Source organism: Dromiciops gliroides, chromosome 2 (assembly GCF_019393635.1).
Source record: "Dromiciops gliroides isolate mDroGli1 chromosome 2, mDroGli1.pri, whole genome shotgun sequence".
NCBI classification, from domain to species: domain Eukaryota; kingdom Metazoa; phylum Chordata; class Mammalia; order Microbiotheria; family Microbiotheriidae; genus Dromiciops; species Dromiciops gliroides.
The window spans coordinates 111,443,678-111,463,336 of NC_057862.1; the positions used below are offsets into that span (position 1 = coordinate 111,443,678).

The 19,659-nt window shown below is 35.8% G+C and overlaps 1 protein-coding gene across 1 annotated transcript in view; it reads right to left on the reverse strand.

Moving 5' to 3' along the window:
- Nucleotides 1–19,659, reverse strand: part of BTRC (beta-transducin repeat containing E3 ubiquitin protein ligase) — a 195,187-nt gene that overhangs the window by 58,814 nt on the left and 116,714 nt on the right. Inside the window, 1 exon segment of the mRNA XM_043983934.1 lies at nt 13,259–13,348. Coding sequence (XP_043839869.1) covers nt 13,259–13,348 — 90 coding nt within the window.

Genomic DNA, 19,659 nt, shown 5'->3' on the forward strand with positions numbered 1-19,659 from the left:
CATATGCTTGTGGGCCTTCTCTTCCACAGGGACCTTGAACCAATGAGATTGATAGTGTCACTGAACATGTCTCCACTCTACACACTTACATTTCACTAACTATAAATTCAAGAAAATCTATCATTAAAAAATGATGCAGTAATCCCACCCAATCCAGAAAGATCATGACCACCACTTGAGAAGCCTCTAAGACTGCAATTAGTTTAAAGGTTACAGCACAATCATTCTGGCACTGCAGCTCCAAATTGAAAAGTACTTTATTTTTCATTGCTGAATTTCAAATCTGCTCCTTCTCAAGAGCACTGCATTCCAACAGCCTTCTTAAAATCAATACAAATATGAAAGCAGCTAATAAATTCCTGGAATCAAAAGGGGAAAAATAGAGGTACACCCTGTAGAGAGTTATATCTTGTGAGATCTCTTTATTAAACTCTTCAATAGCCTATATTCCAAAAATTAGCAACATTTCTGGCACTGAGGTAAAATATAAAAAAAATACAATACCCTAGTTATGGAGCTCACCATGCAGATACTGTCTCTATCACAAACCAAACATGGTGTTACTAGGGCATATTTTTGTACATTTCCCCCTGCAGTACTTAGGTACCTAACAGATTGAGTTCCTTTTGTCTTAAGCTTTAGATACATACACTAAGTCTTTGTCAAAAAACAATTCCAAAAGACTGAATTTCCTAACCCTAACCTCAGTTCTGATTTCCCACTGCAGGAATCAATGCCAATGGGCAAAATAATACAATTTTTGGTTTTGTATTTTCCTCTTGGGGTATTATAACACCATCATACTCTTTACATGAGAAGCACAAGGGAGATAAGGAACTGTTTGAAAACTGTGATTCATTAACCTACTAAGATGCCCAATCATGTTTCTTAAGACAGGACTGACTGTTATGCTTCTCTTGAAATCCATCTGATACATGTTTGAAGCTGTAATTCATGATCTAGAACAAGAATGTCAAACCTAAATTAACATTGATAGAAAAGTGATTTGATTTTGTCTCTTGGCTCTTTCACTTCATTCAATTTTGTGAAATCCAAAGGCTTCAGAACACTGGCATTAATTAAGCAACAGTTTTATTACATACAATCAAAGCCTTAAAAGGAGAGCATAACAGACAGTTCCTCTTAGAAATTACAAGGTTCAATTAACAGTTTTACTTTTTTGTGGTTGCTAATTAAGGTATTTTTAATTTTTATTATCTCTTAAGTGAATGCTAAAAGGAAATATACCACAAGTACAAGAGAAGAAAAACAAACAAAAAATTAGTGTTGAGATTTAAGTAGCTACATGTACTCAAATATTTTCTAAACTTGGCTAAATGTTTAACAAGTTATAACATTGAGTAGGAATTAATTTCCTGATTACTATATCTACTATATTCTCTGTAGTCTGCAGAGGCCTGTCAGGTTCAACATAAAAGGCTGCTGCATATTAAATCTAGTTGTTATAGACTCAACACACAGATATGTACTTTTAATTTAAATGTAGGGAGAATTAATCTTATGCAAATTCATTTTCCATTTAAACCAACTTTTAAAAACACTGTATTTTAGTGAGATACCTGTGTTGAGAAAAGTTGGTAGGGTGACATATTTTCTCTATTTTACTTTTAATTTCAGAATATTATTCAATAATTCTTAGTGAAAAAATTTCTGGTGAATTTGGGTTTTTTTTTTCCATGTAGGATATTTAGGAAGCATACACTGAATCTCTTGACTTTTAAATGTAATGTGCTTAGGAAGATAACAGCAATAGAGAAAGTGAAATCTATTTCTAATTTAGAATTTCAAAAGCAAACAACAAAAATCTTTAAAATTTATTAAAGAAATTGATTATACAAAACCTCAGCCAAGTAATCATTTATTCACACATATTCTAACATTGGGTATTACACTCAGGTTGGATACAATTAAATATGTATTATTCCAACCATGTCTTTGAAAAGTATAAATTTTCCTCCAGTTTTATAAAACTGTATCCTTTCAAATGTAACCTACTGTATATAATTCAGACATTATACAATGTCTACCTTTTCTTTCTCTTTTTCCATTTTTCTATAAAATACAATATATTACTGTTTCAAGGGCTCCTAACCTAACAAATTATCTCAGAAATCCCTATCCTCTAAAGAACACAGGAAAAAAGTTACCCAGAGAACAAAACTCCCTTTTCAACCTATGAAAAAACAAAACACAAAAATACAGCCACTAAATCCTACAAAAACTAACAGAAAACAGAACCTGAAGAGATTAATTTTTTTAAAAGATTACCTCATTGCTTAACCCACTAGGATTATGAATACTTTAATCCAAATAAATAACCTTTAAAAAAAAAGAGGGGGAAAAAACTCCCATAAACTGCAAATAAACCCCACACAGATGTAAATAAAGCCACTCTTTAGGTTGCCCATTAATCCACAAGTGGCATATTCATCTTATTTACAGTATTATACCCCCTGCCATGATATTCCATTAGAGTCACGCTACAGACTCCATAGTTAACACTGTAGGAACCATTTCTTTCTAAACCTGGCTTTCTTCCTTTCTCTTTTGTCTCCTCTTTCACCTGCCCCTTGCCCCCAGTGGAAATATTTTCAGTTTAAATTTCTCATTCTTTTAGGTGTTACTGATGAATAGGGAGAGAAGAAACCAATGATTGAATTATAAAGCTTAATATAAAAGAGAAAAAAAATTTAGATTCATTACATGAGCTATTTTTAAAAAATTCCAGCTTAATATGGTCTTAGTTTTTCACATGAACAAATGCACATAACAAGCTTCTATGTAGCTAGGCATGAAATTTGTTCATCTAACAGTCTTTTCTTCTTTTCAATACAGATTATTCAATGTACTTAAAATGAACATCAGAATAACATCTGTGAGCATTTGTTTTATGAAAATGATTTGATGGACCTATGTTGTATCACGTATTCCTCTACCCAGATTCCCTATGTGGAATAGGGAGGGGCCTTGAGGTACTATATTTCTAATGTCATAATTTCTACTCCATCACTCAACCATCCAGCTGCAAGAATTCTTTCCCTTAAAAAATGTTTGTGTCTGATGTAAATGATCAAGGTCTAAGGAGTCTTAAGAAATGTATCTTTAAAAATAAATGACTATGCTTGAGTAAACAAGTGGGGGAAGGGCTCCTCCAGAATGCTGGCTTTGCCAAAGGCAGTGGGACAGGGACTGTAATCCCAAACAATTCTCTTATGCTAATCACTCTGAAGGAATCCACAATGGTTATGACCCTGCACAACTTATCTTCTAACATCCCAGATATTTTATATGCAGAACAATGAGGTAAAGAGAATAGTCAAAGTCCAACCTTAGAGAACTGAAGGCCAGGTTTACAAGATGGGCAATTATTATATGGAATTTTATGCAAATATTAAAGCCAAATAATGGAATTATTGGATAGGTAACTCAAAAGTTTCATGCTGAAAATATGGTACAATATTCAAAGAAGGAGAAAAAAATTGTTTGTGTTATATGGCAAAGCTGTGGAAAACATGGTGAGAAATATAGGTCTTTTTTAGTGTGGGGCTAAGTACTAAGTTTGAGGAAAACACAGAGTCTCCAATCCTTTTTTTCCTGGGGGTTGGTAAAAATGGGGGGAAAAGATTATAAGTTTCAGTCCGAAGGTGAGTGAATAATTAAATGGACAATCATCCAATTATTTGTATTCTTTCAAAGGTTAATATGCCTCAACACCAAAAATCAATGAGGAGGGAAAAAGAAAACTTAGAATAGAAGAATGTGGAATCACCTCCATGGGATGAATGGTTCCATTTGCTGCACTCTAAGGTATTTATGGTGAGTTCAGCCATCAATTTATGGGTGAAAGTTCTTCTAAGGCTAAATCTAAGGGATGAACTCTAGGAGGAAGGGCTCTTAAGGTGACTTTGTAACTGTAGCTGTTAGGGAGTAAAAAGGAGTTACGGAGTTACACAGTCAATTGGATATGCTTATAGAAATGGCCTAGCCTAACTATTATAAACTTTAAAAGGTGCCCCTCACAAAGACACACCTTTTTAACACTGCTATTGGGAAGTAAGTCTCACTGGGAAAAAAAGTCCGTAACAGTAGGAACATAGGTAGGATAAATGAATCAAGTGGAACACTGGCATCACTGAAGGAAGAAAAAGAGCACTATTTCATTCTTGTGGAAACCTAGTATAGAAAAGAACAGTTATTCAAGTCTAAATCTAATGTACCCTATGAGATCAAGTCACTGTCACCAAGAATAAAACTTTGCTTGTTTACTAATACTGAAAAGTTCAAAAGGAGGGTTCAGGTTTCAACAACTTTGTAGGGATCTATTTAGACCCCCAGACTTGGAATATATTTATTGCCACAGAGCTCATATGCATTGAGCTTTTGAAACTGATAGGCAATGAGTTAAAGATGCTTACTTCTATAAATATCCATTAAAAGCTGAAAAAGCAGCATATGAATTATAGAGAATTAAATCTGTAATACAAATTTAGGCATGTAAAAGAAGCAGTAAGCAAAACATCAAGCAAATTTTTAACTTTTTTTTGGTGCTACATACAGTTATGCCTTAAGAACAAAAAGGCAGTATTAGATAATAGTAATAATAATATCATAAGAGAGTATTACTTCTCATTATGATATGAACCCTAAAACACTGGAACAGGCTAAGGAAGTATTTCCAAGAGCTCACTGTGGCCCACAGAAATTTGGGTTTCATCTCTGACATCATTCCAGGAACAATATTAACTAGGAATGGGTTGTCTGGCTAGGGGGCAGTGAAGTACTTCTGTTCTATTGAGCCTTGCCATGGACAAGAAATATCATCCTGGATCTAGTCTCTGTAATTTACTATCTTAGGAGATACAAGACTGGACATGATCCCATAACTTCCCTTGATAGCAACTACTATAAGGAAAGTCCTATAACTAACCTGAATAGTTCATATTGCCCTTTAAGTTCATAATTACCCCATTTTGTCCTCAGTAGAGATAGGCTTCATTAGGGTATTACTCTTTACATACTACCATTCTTATCATTTACTTGCCTTCTGCAGATGATTTTTAGATACACAAAAGAAAGAAATCCTACCATTTGGTCTCCTTTTCATGTCTACATTTTGTTAACTTATGTAACACAATTAATAATACCTTGCATTAAGTGTGACTTGAAGCATTTAGTTCAATATGTAAAAGTGCATTAAGATCACAGCCTGACAGGCTTCTGCATTAAAAGCCTGCCAATGTGTATGCTGTTCACAGTGGTCATCTGGGATCTGGACATTTTGGCCACTAATTTTGTGTTAAAAGAATTGGGTTCCTAAATTATATTGCTGTTTTAAGTAATAATTTTCAATATTAGAAGGACCATTAGATGAGCTATAAGTGGGTTGAGCTGACCTTTAAAAAACACTGTAGTGTAATTAAAAAATCTTCCTATAAATACATATATGATTTGATATTGCCATTTTCATTTTGTATCAAATGATAAAAATATCAAACAACTTGTCATTTGGTACTGGAAATTTAGTAGGTAGAGGGAAAAAAACAACTTCCAAATAAAAATAAAAGGAGCCCAACGAAAATATGTTATAGCTTGGTAACTAAATTCCTTTTCTATTAGAACAACTTGAAACAGGAGTACACATATACAAAGCTGAAGCACTTAGATATTACCTAAATGAGAACAGCATCTATGGCTGTTGGAAAGGAAACAACAACAACAACAATAACAACATCCGAACAAAAACTAGCAGCTCTGTCAGAACTTAATTTAATGCCTTTCATCTGATTTCTAAAGGAGCAAAACAGTAAAGCCAAAGTACAAACCAAAAAGGTGTTTGATGGTATTCAAAACATTCCTAAATGAAACTCCCATGGAAGGAGCTGATTAGCAGTGACCATGCATGGGATATAAAATTGGAGAGTAAGCAGCATTTTTTGAAAGTCTGTAAGCAGATTTAGAATGAAGACACACTGCCTGTATATAAGGGGCATGGAAAAGATCAATTAAAACCTATGGATCCCCCCCCCCCTTTCCTTTTCAGAAAATGTGTCTGGTATTGTGCAGCTGTGCTGCTGTCTTCATCACTCCCTCTGTCTCCAGTCTTGCTAATTAAAAGGTTGATCACAGAACAATGCTCTTCTCATTAATTTCAGTGTTCCGATTGGGCAGGATCCTCGCTTACCCCACCTGATCTTTTCACACTGTTGAAGTTAATGTGACAGGAGCCCGAAGATGGATTACCTGCTGCCATATTGCCCATCGCCTCCAATCAGGAGCTATCTGTGTAAACTGATTGTTCTAATTTGCTCTCATTATTTTTACAATATCAGGAGAAAATAACGCACACAGCTCACTGTCAAAGCCATGAAAATCAGCCATTAGTTAAACCCAGACACTGAGTGGCTTTATTAGGGGCACTGCAGTTTATTGATGTAGCTTGAGTCAAACAAGGCATTTGCTCCAACTGAAAAAAAATGGTTATGTTGAAAGTAAATATTTATTGTAATAATACAGCAACAACAGGATATTTGAAGTATCTGGCTCTTATCTTAGAAGCTTGGCTTTTGACACAAATTAACAGCAGTAGAGGACAGGGTTAGGCACCAGAAAACATATAACATGTAATGTGCACTCAGTAGCTGAAAATCTTGCCTGTTTTTTGCACCTCTTAGATCTCACATAAATAAACCCTATTCTGTGATTAGGCAAATTAATGAATGAAAATAATTTTATTTTGTGCCTTGCACACAGTAGGAACACAAATAATTGCTAGACTGAATTTGCTTTAAACGCCACACTTTCTCCAAATAGTACAATATGGCTCAGGAATAAAAACTGTTTCTGTGGTGATAACTTGGGTACTAGCAAAGTCTTATTTTTTCCATTGTATTTTCAACAAGGCTGATTACAACCTTTGTTACTACTCATTTGCAGGAGATATGCAACAGTGAAAAGTAGACTGACTAAACTATAGACTGCACTTCAATGCTCTTAGCAATTGATTATTTAAAACAGAAAGCAAAACTGAGTTGACAGGCTTGGGATTTTGATAAGTATTTTTTATAAAATCCCCCCCCCAAACATTGAGGCATAATAAAGAAAATATATTTTCATGTTGTGATGTAAAAGCTAACACCCATGATGAAAAAATAGATTTAAGTCCAAATTTCTACAGATATATTACTAGACTTGTCAAGATGTTTACTAAAATGAACTAATGTTGCCAAAACAGCATTTTTTCCATTGGGGGGTGGGTGGGTGAGTGGGTAAGAAGAGGGGCAATGAGGATAAAATGAAGAGAAAAGGTCTCTCTCTCTCTCTCTCTCTCTCTTTTTTTTAAAGGTATTTAAAGGATTTCCCCGTCTTCTAAGTTGGCATCAGGAGGAAGTGTGGCTTCCTCTCATTTGTTTTCTACATAAAGGGCAAGGGCGCCCTTCTTGGCTGTTCCCCTTTTAATGGCCACTTTTCTTTTTCTGAGAAATGTGTGCCATGCTTTTCTCCTTAAAATTCCTGCACTAAAAGACTGCACCATACTGCACTCCGCAAAACGTGCTGATGGCGCCAATTACAAGCCCCCAGCCGAACGCTCCAGCCCCCACCATTCGGGTAGATTTATGCGGGCTCTTGCCGACGTTATTACAAGTCAGAGTTTATTGGGAAATTGTTACATTATGCGGAGTGTCTAACAAATTGCTTATGCTGCTATAATTGGATTACAACAGCCGCTTGCTCCCACCGGTAAGATTAGGCAAGTAGGACTCCTGCCGATCTCTGAGCGTTAGCAGTAATTTTATTTGCCTTGCCTCTCTCTTTCCTAACAACATGCCTCTCTCCCTGCCAGCTGTCTGCTGAAAAGGCACAGGCTTGTTCCTTGGCCCTAACAATGCAATTACAGCCCCGCAGATCGCACTGTTTGTGCATTAAGTACAGAGCCAAAACGAGGCGAATTGATCGTTTGACTTTTGGAAGAGCCATGTGATCTCTCCGTGCGGGTGATCCAACATGCATCAATGAGCAATGCTGCAGTAAATTCTTGATGAAGAACTTTCCTGCTTCATCCCCTTCTCTCTACTTCTACTTTTCTTTGAGGAAGATACTGAGACCCCTCATATGCTAATCCGGATCAATCCACATACAGGCTTGATCTTATTAGCTTGTTGGCTAGATTTAAATCTGGACTGGTTTTAGCATCATCAGGTACTTCAATCAGATATGCCAGTAGTTCTTCAGTCACCAAAGTGCTAATGCTACAACACAGGTTCACAAAGAGTTCATTTCAAAGAACTACAGAAAGTTGTAGATTTTTTCAAATAAAACTGCTCTTGAATGCCTCTGTCCACATTCCCAAGCAATCAGCACTGAAATCAGAGTTCTCCTTTTCTCTGCAGAATTGCTCTGCTGGAGGATCAGCAATGATGCTGGCCAGTATGCCAACAAGAAGAATCAATACAGCTGGACTTGGGGCACTGAGGCGGCCAGACTGATCGCTGCTCTAGGCAAAGTTTTTAACATCTTTCACTGACAGCTTTCAGCTTCTTGTTTCTTTTTTGTTTTATGTTTAACAATGAGTGCTGGTAGCTGAGAGATTCTGTTTGTATAGTTACTCTGATTCGAGGGCACAATTCCTATAGCCTCTAGGGTTTGGTATACTACTTGGCTTGATACAGACCTCTACCTGATTTTGCTATTTTCAGCATTTCCCCAAACAATACAGTCTATGGCTGGATTTCCTCAATGACACATATAAGTATGCATTAAAAATTTTTGTTCCTATGCTATTATTCCTAGAGATACCATGCATCCATTCGTTCAATTGAGTAAACACATTAAATATCAACCTTTTGCACAGAACTCTGTTAGCTGCTGGAGATAATACAAAGTATAGCAAAGATATGATCCCTGTCATCTAATATGCTATATGGTACCAATATAGTTATAATATTGGTAGGTATAGGTGGACACGTGTACATGCATGTACAAATACGTACATCTACTCTTACTTAGAGGTGCATATAAACTCCTGCTTACTAGAGAAGAGTCCTGGTTGAATTATCAATTCAGTGTCAAAGTCACAACCTCTCTACCACAGTTTTCTCATAAGCAAAAGAAGCTAATAATGTTCATTAACTTTATGCAGTTTGAAAGGCATTAACAATGGCTTTTCTAAAGTTTCATTCAAGCTTTTTAGAATACTGAAAAGTGATAGCTAAGAGTCATTAAACTTCAGAGTTTTTAGGGAAAGGGCATTCAATATGATATGATTAAATCCTATTACATTAACAACAAAGCTAACATTTAAACCTGTTAGTGTCTGTGTGTGGAAAGGACCACCTGACATACTACTTGTGGAAAAGCAGATTAAAGAAGCCTGTTAACATGTAGTTTAAAACTCAAAAGAAACTCTGAACAGCTGAAATGCCTTATAAATAGCTCAGACCCAGAGGAAGTGCAAACGTCTGCATTGTGAATTGTAGATCTTAATTACCGACAATGGCTGGTACAGCAAGTAGCACGAAAAAAAGTGAAACAGTTGCACTGTTCATGGTTGGCAATAATTCTTCAGGAAAATATTTACTATCAATCAGTTATGAGAAAAGGGACTCTGTGCTCGTAAAACAGCACGTTGCTTCTCATACCAGGACCATTTTGCTTCAGCATAATCTGAATTTAAACAGCTTGTTTCCTGCGGATATAATTTTGGAAATAAATAAAACAAGTCTTCTATCAAAATCTGGAGTGAGTGGAAAGGAACATCACATTTTTCTGTCTCAGTCAGTTGCAAACAGATTATCAGAGTAAGGAAAAAAACACCGTACAAACCATTGCTGAAGGTTTATCTCAAACTCATAAAGAGGCAGAGAATTCTGTACTGAGGCCAGAAATCCAGGCAAGACATGTGACAACTAAATTCAATCTGTTTTGTGTATATATGTTTAGGTAGGGTAAGGCAAACCCAGAAACTAAAATTTTCAGTAATATTTTGCTGAAACTGCTTAAATGACAATTTTAACAAAGAAATGTGTAGTTTTCATTTTTCATTTAAAAATCTCGAAGGTTGACACATTACCCATGCTGCAATTATGGATTTTAAAGACTAAGGTGACAGTCAATAATGGCTACCTAATTAAAGCCACAATCATTGTAGTACTCATCTCATGTACCAAAATAACCACTGTCTTCATGAACTATAATGCTATAGGTAGTAAGAGCGAAAGGTTTTGTAGCAAAGAAAAGAATTTCATTGTCTCCAATTCCAATTGGGAGCAAAATGATACTTTATTAATAAGTCTATCTCTTTTCTGGGTTTTAAATCTTAGGTTACCTTCACCATCTTTAATGTCAAAGATATTGTTAGTTTGAAGTGACATTTATAATCCTCTGCTTTAGTTTCTTCATATTCTAACTAGATATGAAGACTCTTCCCAAAAGTTGGTCAGAAGGGTAAGATGTTGTCAGTAAAGTAACCTTAGGTACAACATTCTGTAACTTCAGAATGTAGTCCTGTTGCTAAAGGCATTAATGACAGATTCTGCACTGAAACAAATTTGTAGCTTCCATGTATATTACACAAAAAAGGAAGGTTGACGTATTCACCAAGGGCTTGAGCCATGTTTAAAGCAACAATGTTGTTCACATCACTAAGCTGAGCTGCCCTGAACTAGTTTTTGTGATAAAAATGGCTAACACCAAGATACTAGAAGTATGGGGAACTGATGGAAGAGAATAAAGATGGTAAAGCAAAATGGCTTAAGAAACATATTTAAGGCACATTGGAGCACAATCTGAATCAATATTAATATCTAAACCAAGTTAACAATGCAGAAATATCAATGGCAGCAGATCATATGACAAAACAGCTGTAGATTAGAAAATGTCTGTGCCCTACAATGGGGGAGAAAACCATCTTTTTTTTCAAAAGATTATGCTATTGCTAATGTAAGGATTGATAACATTGATTTCTTCAGTTACATCTATTTTATATATTAATTCTTCCAAAGGAGCATGACATATCCTGTAAATAAAATGAGGAAGTTTTTTCAATATTCCTGTACCCTTAGAACTCTTTGTAAAGAAGTTGGTTCTAATGACATCCATTTGCTTGCCAAAGGACACTCGGTCATTGGTTTAAACAGGGAACAATGAACCAGAATAGATGTTCAGGGCCAAGAAGAGATACAAGTAAGTTAGATAAGCACCAACAGGAAAAGGTTAAGAGATATAACCAGATGATGTCTGTGGGATCCAGAGTAGGATGACCCTACTGAATTATATCTAATCAACACTTAAGAACTACACTTAAGCTTGGGCATTTAACGGAGGTACCAAATGAGATTTATGGCAGGATAAGACCAAAATGGGCAAGAGAGGGATGAGAAGGTCACCATCTGGGAGTGAGTCAGAATGCTGAGCATCGATGAGAAAACTTATTTCCACACCCAAGAGCCTAACAGAAATTATGCCATTGTACCAGATGCCAAAATATTTCTAACCATGCACCACTGAAGGAGAGGGTGGGAAAAAAAACACACTATACAGACACACACCAACATAACTAGCTAGCTTGGAGATCCTGGCTTACAAAGTATGGAGTAAACAAAAGGAACAGATGCTCACTTGGCCGGCTCTCAATAAAACTCATTAAAATTGTCACCCTGTCCTTGGATCTGTGCTCATGCTAAGATTTTACCTTGTTTAGCCAGAAGTCACCCACCACTTGTGATGAGACCCTAAGTGCAACATAATCCAGAAATTAAAAACAAAACCTTCTTCAAACATAACAGTATACAAGCAAACTGACCAGGGAGTAGGGGCTAGGGTGCTATAGAATACAATTTTTTAGTTCTAAATAACTGATTGGAAATAAAACTATTTATAATTTATAAAAGTCATGCATGTTCTACATTTGAAAAGAAATCATTCAGACATCTTGATATCTGAGAGATCTAACTGGTGAACCTTTAAGAGAGTTTTCTGACATTTTCCTTAAGCAGTTTTTAAATTGCTACTTTGAATATAAATATTGGATCTTCATTTGGTAATTCTGCCTACAGACTTCTGTTGTACCAGTAAAAAGAAATAGTACCAGTAAAAACAAAATATTTCTGCCTTTGAATTTTGGAGCATAAGATTATGACTTTGTGACATTAGTCCTATTTCTAATAATAATAGTAATACAGCTGAGGGCCTGGAGATAAAATACAATAAAGTAGTTAAAGTTACAAGTGTTGTAACAGCAACAGATCCCTAAATGGCTATAAAGGCAATAATTTTACAGATACTCCATATTAAAAAGTCAGCTAAACAAACAAAAACACTAAAATATTGTTTCAATTTCTAAAAGAGATGATACTTGAATTTACTTAACTTTGGAAGATCCAACATAACCAAATTCAGGTCAAACAACTGGTTCGAGGAAGCTCCTAAACAGATCATGGACCACAATGTAAACCTGTGTATGTAAAACTTCAGCTCTCTATAGTTTGAATTTAAGGATCACCTCAATGTCTGTTCTATGGATAGCTCATACATACATACTTTAGAGCAATGAGTTTTAAAGTACAATTGTGGCAGATAGGAAGAAACTGCAATAAGAAAGTTAGAGTAAATGGATTGAAAGGATAGGAATAGCTAGTTTCAGTTGCAAATAGATTCATGTAGAATTTAGAAAAACTACCATGTATGACATAAGTATTCTAATTTACACAGCAGAAAGAAGTAGCTTATATGCATGGTTAAACACGCTTGTCTACAAAGACCAAAAGCATCAAATACAATGTTCTTTCAGCAGGTGCTCAACAAATAGTGATAGAAGAAATTAGAATCATTACCTCACTATCTAAGGTTTCATTCTCTCTATAAAAATACTCTTTACTTATTCATGTATTAAAACTTTAATTTGTAAAATGACAGTATATGGTATTCTACCCACCTTAGCCACACCTTCATTTTCTGATGATTGAAAACTACTAGCCATACAACAAATAAAAATTCATCTGAAACAAATCTTGACATGAAACTCTTGCAACAGATTCCATTGCAATTGAAGCACTGGAAAACCCAATTTCTTGTACTGAATTTGCTGCAACTCATCACATAACAACATGACAGAGAAATGATGTTCACTTGTATCATTTCTAAAATAGGCAATCCTAAAGTAACTTTTGTTTACAGCCACACTGGACGAAAATAACTCTCATGGATAGCAATTGGCATACCATTGATTTTCAATAATACTTACTTTGGCCACGCAATTTTCAGTCTTCATAGCAGTACTTGCTAGACATACGGTTTCTTGGTTTAAGCAGAGTCTGGCACAGCTATTGTAGGTCTGCAAAAAGAGTTTTTAAAAACGTTTCAATAGAGAACCACAACTCATCTTATGAATCTTCACATTTTGGTACAAGGGAAATAATTCTATGGATTCTGCCTTTACTTTATGTCCCACATACCATTACTTGTACCTGTAAATCACAATTATTAGTCAGAATCAAGAATTAATGGGGTATCTGTTGAGGACTTTTTTTTTTTTAAGTTTCAGAGGAAACTTCTACAAGTCCTGCTTTGATAGAGTTGCAGTCTCAATGCCATGGGCAATTTATCCAATAATATATCTCAACCCATCTATGCATTTTCATCCTGGGCAACTCTGTTCCGTGATGAAATCCTGCAATCTCTTCCAGCTCCAGATCTATGATCCCAAGATCCTCCAACATGGTCCACCCAACATACTGAAGAATTTCCTTTAAAGGTGACAATGCATGGATACAAATGGAGAATATGAGTTGTTCATCGATTATCCCTAAGACCAGTCCATTTCTTTTTTTTGTTCATACATCTCTTTGATGACATATTTTGAGTTGCTTCTCCCTCAAAATCTTCCCTGGTAAATAAGCAGCATGGTTCAGTAGAAAAGGTACCAGCTCTGGAATTAGAGGACCTAACCTTGGGTAAGACAATTAGCCCCTCTGAGCCTTAGTCTCCCCACATGTAAAACAAGGAGGTTTTCTAGCTGAACTCTGAGGTCCCTTCTAATTCTATATCTTTGACCCCTAGACATAGTTTTGCAGCCGAGAGGAGTTAAATTCAACCTCAAAATTCCACCACATTAAAATGTAACTGGGAAACCATTTAACAAAAATATAACATTGATAATGCTAGTTTATGGTTTTCTGGGGGGTTTTTGTTTTTTGTTTTGTGGGGCAATGGGGGCTAAGTGACTTGCCCAGGGTCACACAGCTAGTAAGTGTCAAGTGTCTGAGGCTGGATTTGAACTCAGGTCCTCCTGAATCCAGGGCCGGTGCTCTATCCACTGCGCCACCTAGCTGCCCCAATTTTGTTTTGTTTTGTTTTTGTTTTTTAGTTTATGGTTTTCTAAATCAATGTGCAGCCCACAAGGATCCCTTTCTCTCTGAGTTTGATAGCATTGTTGTAGCCCATCATGGGTTCTTCTGTTGCCCTTTGGATGACCCAAAACTTTAATTTTTCAGAGAGACTGATTGTCCATGACGTTCAGCATTAGAATTTGATGACTAAAGAGCTGATTCTTAGAGCAAAACAATTCTATAGAAGTTTTTCTACCACAAGGTATCCCTTATACTTATGTCAAAATCATATAGGATTCCTGGAAAGATGTAACAAACAACTTTGTTAATTACTGTTATCAACCAAGGCATAAAATTCGAGGGACATATTCTTGCCAAATGTGTCTGCTGCCATCGTGGAGACTGTTCAGCACAACATCTATTGGAAGAAGGATTCCTTATAGATAGTGAGGTCTTCCAAATACTCCTCTTTGTAGATGCTCCAGAACACTGTAATGGTGTTCCTAAGTAAGCAAGGTCCAGAACCACTCAAGAGGTCAGTCTAACTAGCCAAACAGGAGAAATCAAGAGGATGAAGAATGCATATTGTCCAGACTAAGACAGAAACTTGGATGAAGAGCTCATGAAGTTTATCAGACAGTAGCTGTCCTAGATGGACAATGAACAGGAAACTGAATTCAACAGGAAGAGAGTAGGTTGAATTGCCTCTGGGAAATTATACAGTGTTTTTAATAACCCCAAGCTTCTCCACAAAACAAAGAACCATCTTTTAAATTCTTCCATTAATCTTGAATCACTAAGTTTTAAAAATTCTAATACATAATCTTTTATTGGGGTTTATATTAAATACAAAGCAACTCCTACCCTGGACAGATGAACAATCTGTGGATTTCTACGGCAGTGTGGTATGGTAGAAGAGCATCAGACAGGGTCGGGAGAGACCTGGGGATGGATCCCTCTCCTACCACTGACTTCATGATCACAATGGAGTTATAATAGCCCCTCTGTATCTTAGTTTCTTCATCTGTGAAACAGGGTTGATAATACCAATAATGCCTACTTTTCAGGGTTGATGAGTGGATCAAATGAGATACTGTGTATAAAGTGCTTTGCGAGCCTTAAAGTGCTATATAAATGCCAGCTGTTATCAGTATGCCATCTCCCTTTTAAAAGCCAAGGTCTAAAATGAGGGAGAAATAAGATTACAGTTTAGGGAAATAAGAGAGAAAATGTCTAACAAACTTTAATATTACTCATAACAAAAAGATAAACAGGTCATGAAATCTTCCAAGTGATGATATGATATATGTTAAACCTCTAATCAGAAAAGGATAAGGTCCAAATTAAGATGGGACAAAGAAAATAATTTGATAGGTTAATTTTAGTCCCTAACAAACATGTCAGTATATTAAAATCAGCAGGTAAGCACGACTGGTATTGATGTTCAGGATATACATCAGAACTGCAGTATGGCAAATTAAGATGAAGATGAAACATTAATACTATGTGGCAAGTTTGCACATTATTACAACTCTGTCTGATGCCAGAACAATTCTACTGTATCTGAAGCTGATGTGGGTGGTATAATTATTTTTGTGTTTAAAATAATGCTAGACAGAAATGAAAAAGAAACTCAGATAAGACCTCTTATACCTCACATTAAGGCTGAGTAGACTTTTTCTTTTACATTAATTCACTCTCTCAGGAATTAGATAAGGAAAGCTCTAAGGAAGAAAGAAGGCGTGTATCTACTTTTACTATGCCATCACGATCAAGTTTATTTTCGATTTAGCCAAGTTAATATTTTCTGAATTTACTCACCTAAGTTATCAATCCAATTGTTTTATTAAGCATATAATTTTAAGGTTAAAATGTAGTTATTGCATAATAAATATTTTTAAAGTTCTAACAGAGTTCATTTGAACACTTATGTTTTGTGCTCAGGGTTCAATATTTCTTTTGCAACTGTTCACACAACAAACATTTACTGCATCATAAAAAATACAAGCCGCAAAGATCCCTGGATTGTTTTAAGGCATCTGAGAGGTCATTAACACTTTGTAAAGAACTGAAATTGAAATTTAAGTCTTAGCAAGCAGAAAGTTGTTAGAGGCTATTTTGTTTTCCTTCAAAATCGGTCCTTTTGGAAAGGAAAGAGTATAGTTTGAATACTGGACAGAATCAGGATTCCTTTGTTTTGCATGTGAGGGCTTTACCAAAGTGAAGCTAGAGGCAAATTACTTAACTATTTTATCCCTACTTGTACCTTCTGTAAAAATGGGGTGTACTGCTTCTGTCTGTTCATAAGAAAGTCATAAGAATCAATGACTTAAAACTTGTGGTAGCCCTTTGATCTTGGTAGAGAAAAGGGGGTAAATACATGTCTTACTATTGCAACAACACTTCTAAGGTGGAAAGCAAATCAGTCAATACTCAAAATAGCCTCAGGCAAGATAGGTTTCTGCACTATAGCAATGTTTGAAAAGGTGGCTTCATCTCTAAACCAGAGGCAGAGAATTCTGCGTTGGAGTGCTTTAATAAGGTTTTATATTGCATATAAAGCATACAAGCATAAAGCGGTGAGATGCCTGCTTGCTGAAAACTACCTTCTCTGTGAAAGCAGGCTGTAATTCTGAACAAGTTTTCAATTTTCCCACTGCTGCTAGGGTAAAACATTTTAAAGAGTTTAATTTTTTACAATGGATTCAATGACATAGGATTATCTAACAAAGTAATGGCTAATCAATAGAAGGTTTAGTTGTCAGGTGAAACATATAACACACTAAAAGGGATTGATTGCCAGACTTCTCCTTATTTACTAGGAGGTATATATTTAAAATGACACAAACTTGTTACTAGGCTGCATTCTTTTAACCTTGCAAAGAGCTGCTTTAGAAGTCTGTTCAGCAACCCTATAGCAAAACAAGATACAGTATAATGAAAATAGGTGAGAGATAGGGGTGGGGGAACCTTACAGATATATGATGGCACCCAATTATATCAGGAGCAAGAATGTGATGTAGAAAAAGCAAGTGCACAAAGCTACATCTTAGGCAAGCAGGAACTGGTCTTTAAAAATGCCATACAGATGCTACCAAATCTGGTTCAGTAAATGCAGAGCTCTACTTGATCTCACTCTGTATTGCTCTTAGGGTAGGTTCTTTTAGGACTTGTGCAGCTAGGCACAACAGTCTTTAAAAAAAATGCTGTGTCCAGATTAAGTGTTGAATACCAAACAGAATTAGGTCCATATGGATTTTGACAAGCATAAATGCTATTTCCTTTATAATTTATACACAATAGCTCAAGCTTCTGTATGAAAATATACTTTTTATGGTCATTGCAACCCAGGAGTTCAATAATATTTTTCCCCACTAAGTCTGTGATTACACAATTTATCAAAGAATGATTACACTGAAATAAAAATAAAACAAAAATACCAACCCCCTATACAGTCTTCCTTCCTCCAAGTAATTTTAAGAAAGCTGGTTATTAAATTGCTTCTTTTTGAAGAGTTTTTGTAGCTAGGCACAAATTGCCAGCCATGTTTTTTGTTGTTGTTGTTTTTAAAGTTATTAGGCTCTAAAGAATACAGCAGAAGCGGGAAGTTATATAAACAAATCACTTCATCAGACTTGGGAAGATCACTTTTGTCTCACTTAGGAGACCTGCATTAATTACCTTTAAGGTCTTTTATATGGACTATTTAAAATAAATGCAATTTATTTATTTATTTCAAATGAGGTGCTTCTGCCAAAGTATTAAATAATGTCTACAAATACAAAAGCATTTTTATAAATAGGTAATTAAAATAGATGACTAAAATTAAGTCAAGCTGCAAAACATTACCCAGAATGCATTGTGGTTTTTTTTAATAAACGTTTCAGGCATTTTTTCCCCTATCTGGAGCCCAATGCACTCTAGGAAAAAAAAAACCTGCAAGTTTTTAAAGAAAAAAATATATAATGAAATAATGCCAAAATCCAAACTAAAGTATTTACAGGAGAGTCCCTTAAGCATAGTTTGTCATATTGCAATTACACCTTGCTTAGTGCCAAGCCAAAGTCCTTAATATTACCACTAGAGGGAGAAAGTGCTTTAATACAAAGCAATGGTAGATAGGATAGGGAATGGGTTTTTCTTGAGCAATTATCATAACAAAGCTCCCTTGGCTGTGTGTACCTTCTAATTACTCAACACAATTAAAATGACTAACCTAAAACAAATAGGAAAAAAAATCTTCCTGCCTGATATCAAAGACTTCATTAAATTCTTGGAGTTTTTTCATCAATCAAATCAGAAAGAAGGGAATGCTATCATATCCAAACACTACAGCTATTAAATGAAGTAAATGCTACTAGATTTTTTTTTAAAGGAAGAACTGGATCTCTAGCAAAAAAGAAATGTCGTGGTATTTACCCATCTGGATGCTGCTTGAAAACAAATTGTCCTCCAAAGAGCAGAAATACAGTATGTTTTCTCTCAGTTCACTGGCTTATGAATTTGACTTTTTTTGTTGTTGTTTTGTTAATACACACTATAATGTCATTTTGTGTGCTGGTGATGTGCTACTTTTTCCTCTTACTCATCCAACTGTGTAAAGGAGCTATGCCTACTGCACTGCCATGCTTACACTGGGCTATTTAAACTCATGTAACTTGCTTGTTGCTGCTTCTATGGAGTCATTCCAAGGCATTGATTACTTGGAACAACCCAGGATTTAAAAATTTCAGTGCGGGTAGAGGAGGAGAGCAGGGCAAACAACTACATGCTGTTTCTAAAAGGTTTAAATCCTTCCTTTTATAGGGTCCTGTCATTAACAGAAGATGACAACCAAGCCATTTTTCTTTCTGCTGACAATTGTGACATTTTTCCAGCAGCGTGCAAGGTGTTGAAAACCTGGCAGCTGTTACCTCCTGGGATGAAGCTACTTTTTTATCCTCCCTTGACAGTTTAACTCAGTGGGTCAGCACCTTTAAAGACTGCAAAGTATCCTTGAAGAGGATGGAGGCTTGAATTACTGCTCCCTCCCTAATCAATGTAAACCCTCACTGCAGGTGAACTCTCCATCTATAGAGGTGCATGGGGGAGGAAAATGTAATGCCCTGAGCCAGATGGTTTTTATCTTGTTTTTAAAGAATAAAGGAACTAGCTAACAAGGGGGACAGCTACTTTGTTAGCATCTTGGCCTCTCTCATGGCTTTGCATCCCCAGGGTTCCAGCCACACAAGAGAAAGAATACAGAAAAACGTAAACACTTAAAGAAATATAACTAGAGGGCTGGCATCATGCTGCTTTCAAAGAGTTTAGAGAACTC